Source organism: Charadrius vociferus, unplaced genomic scaffold (genome assembly GCF_000708025.1).
Source record: "Charadrius vociferus isolate BGI_N301 unplaced genomic scaffold, ASM70802v2 scaffold1712, whole genome shotgun sequence".
Classification (NCBI taxonomy): Eukaryota; Metazoa; Chordata; class Aves; order Charadriiformes; family Charadriidae; genus Charadrius; species Charadrius vociferus.
In genome coordinates, this window is record NW_009647283.1 from 10554 (window position 1) to 10854 (window position 301).

Genomic DNA, 301 nt, shown 5'->3' on the forward strand with positions numbered 1-301 from the left:
CGGGTTGCGTCCGGCCCATACGTCTGTGTGGCGGCCAACGCGGCGGGCGAGAGGGAGAGCCGGGGCGCCCGCGTCTCCGTCCTGGGTAAGCCGAGGGTGACCCACGGATGAGGGACACGTCACACCTGGTCCAGGTGTCACGTCCTCGCTATCCCCCGCAGAGAAACCCACCATCGTGCGGCGCCCAAGCGACGCCGTGGTGGTGGCCGGCAGCAGCGTGGAGCTGGGCTGCGGCGCCCAAGGTGACCCGGCGCCGCGGGTGCAGGGGCACAAGGCACGTGGGGACCTGCCCTGGGAGAGG

The 301-nt window shown here is 72.4% G+C and overlaps 1 protein-coding gene across 1 annotated transcript in view; it reads left to right on the top strand.

Moving 5' to 3' along the window:
- LOC104281965 (roundabout homolog 1-like) overlaps window positions 1–301 on the top strand; it is a gene marked incomplete at its 5' end in the record, with an annotated part of 13022 nt that overhangs the window by 6479 nt on the left and 6242 nt on the right. Inside the window, one exon of the mRNA XM_009880030.1 lies at window positions 162–267. Coding sequence (XP_009878332.1) covers window positions 162–267 — 106 coding nt within the window. The remainder of the gene's footprint in view (window positions 1–161; window positions 268–301) is intronic.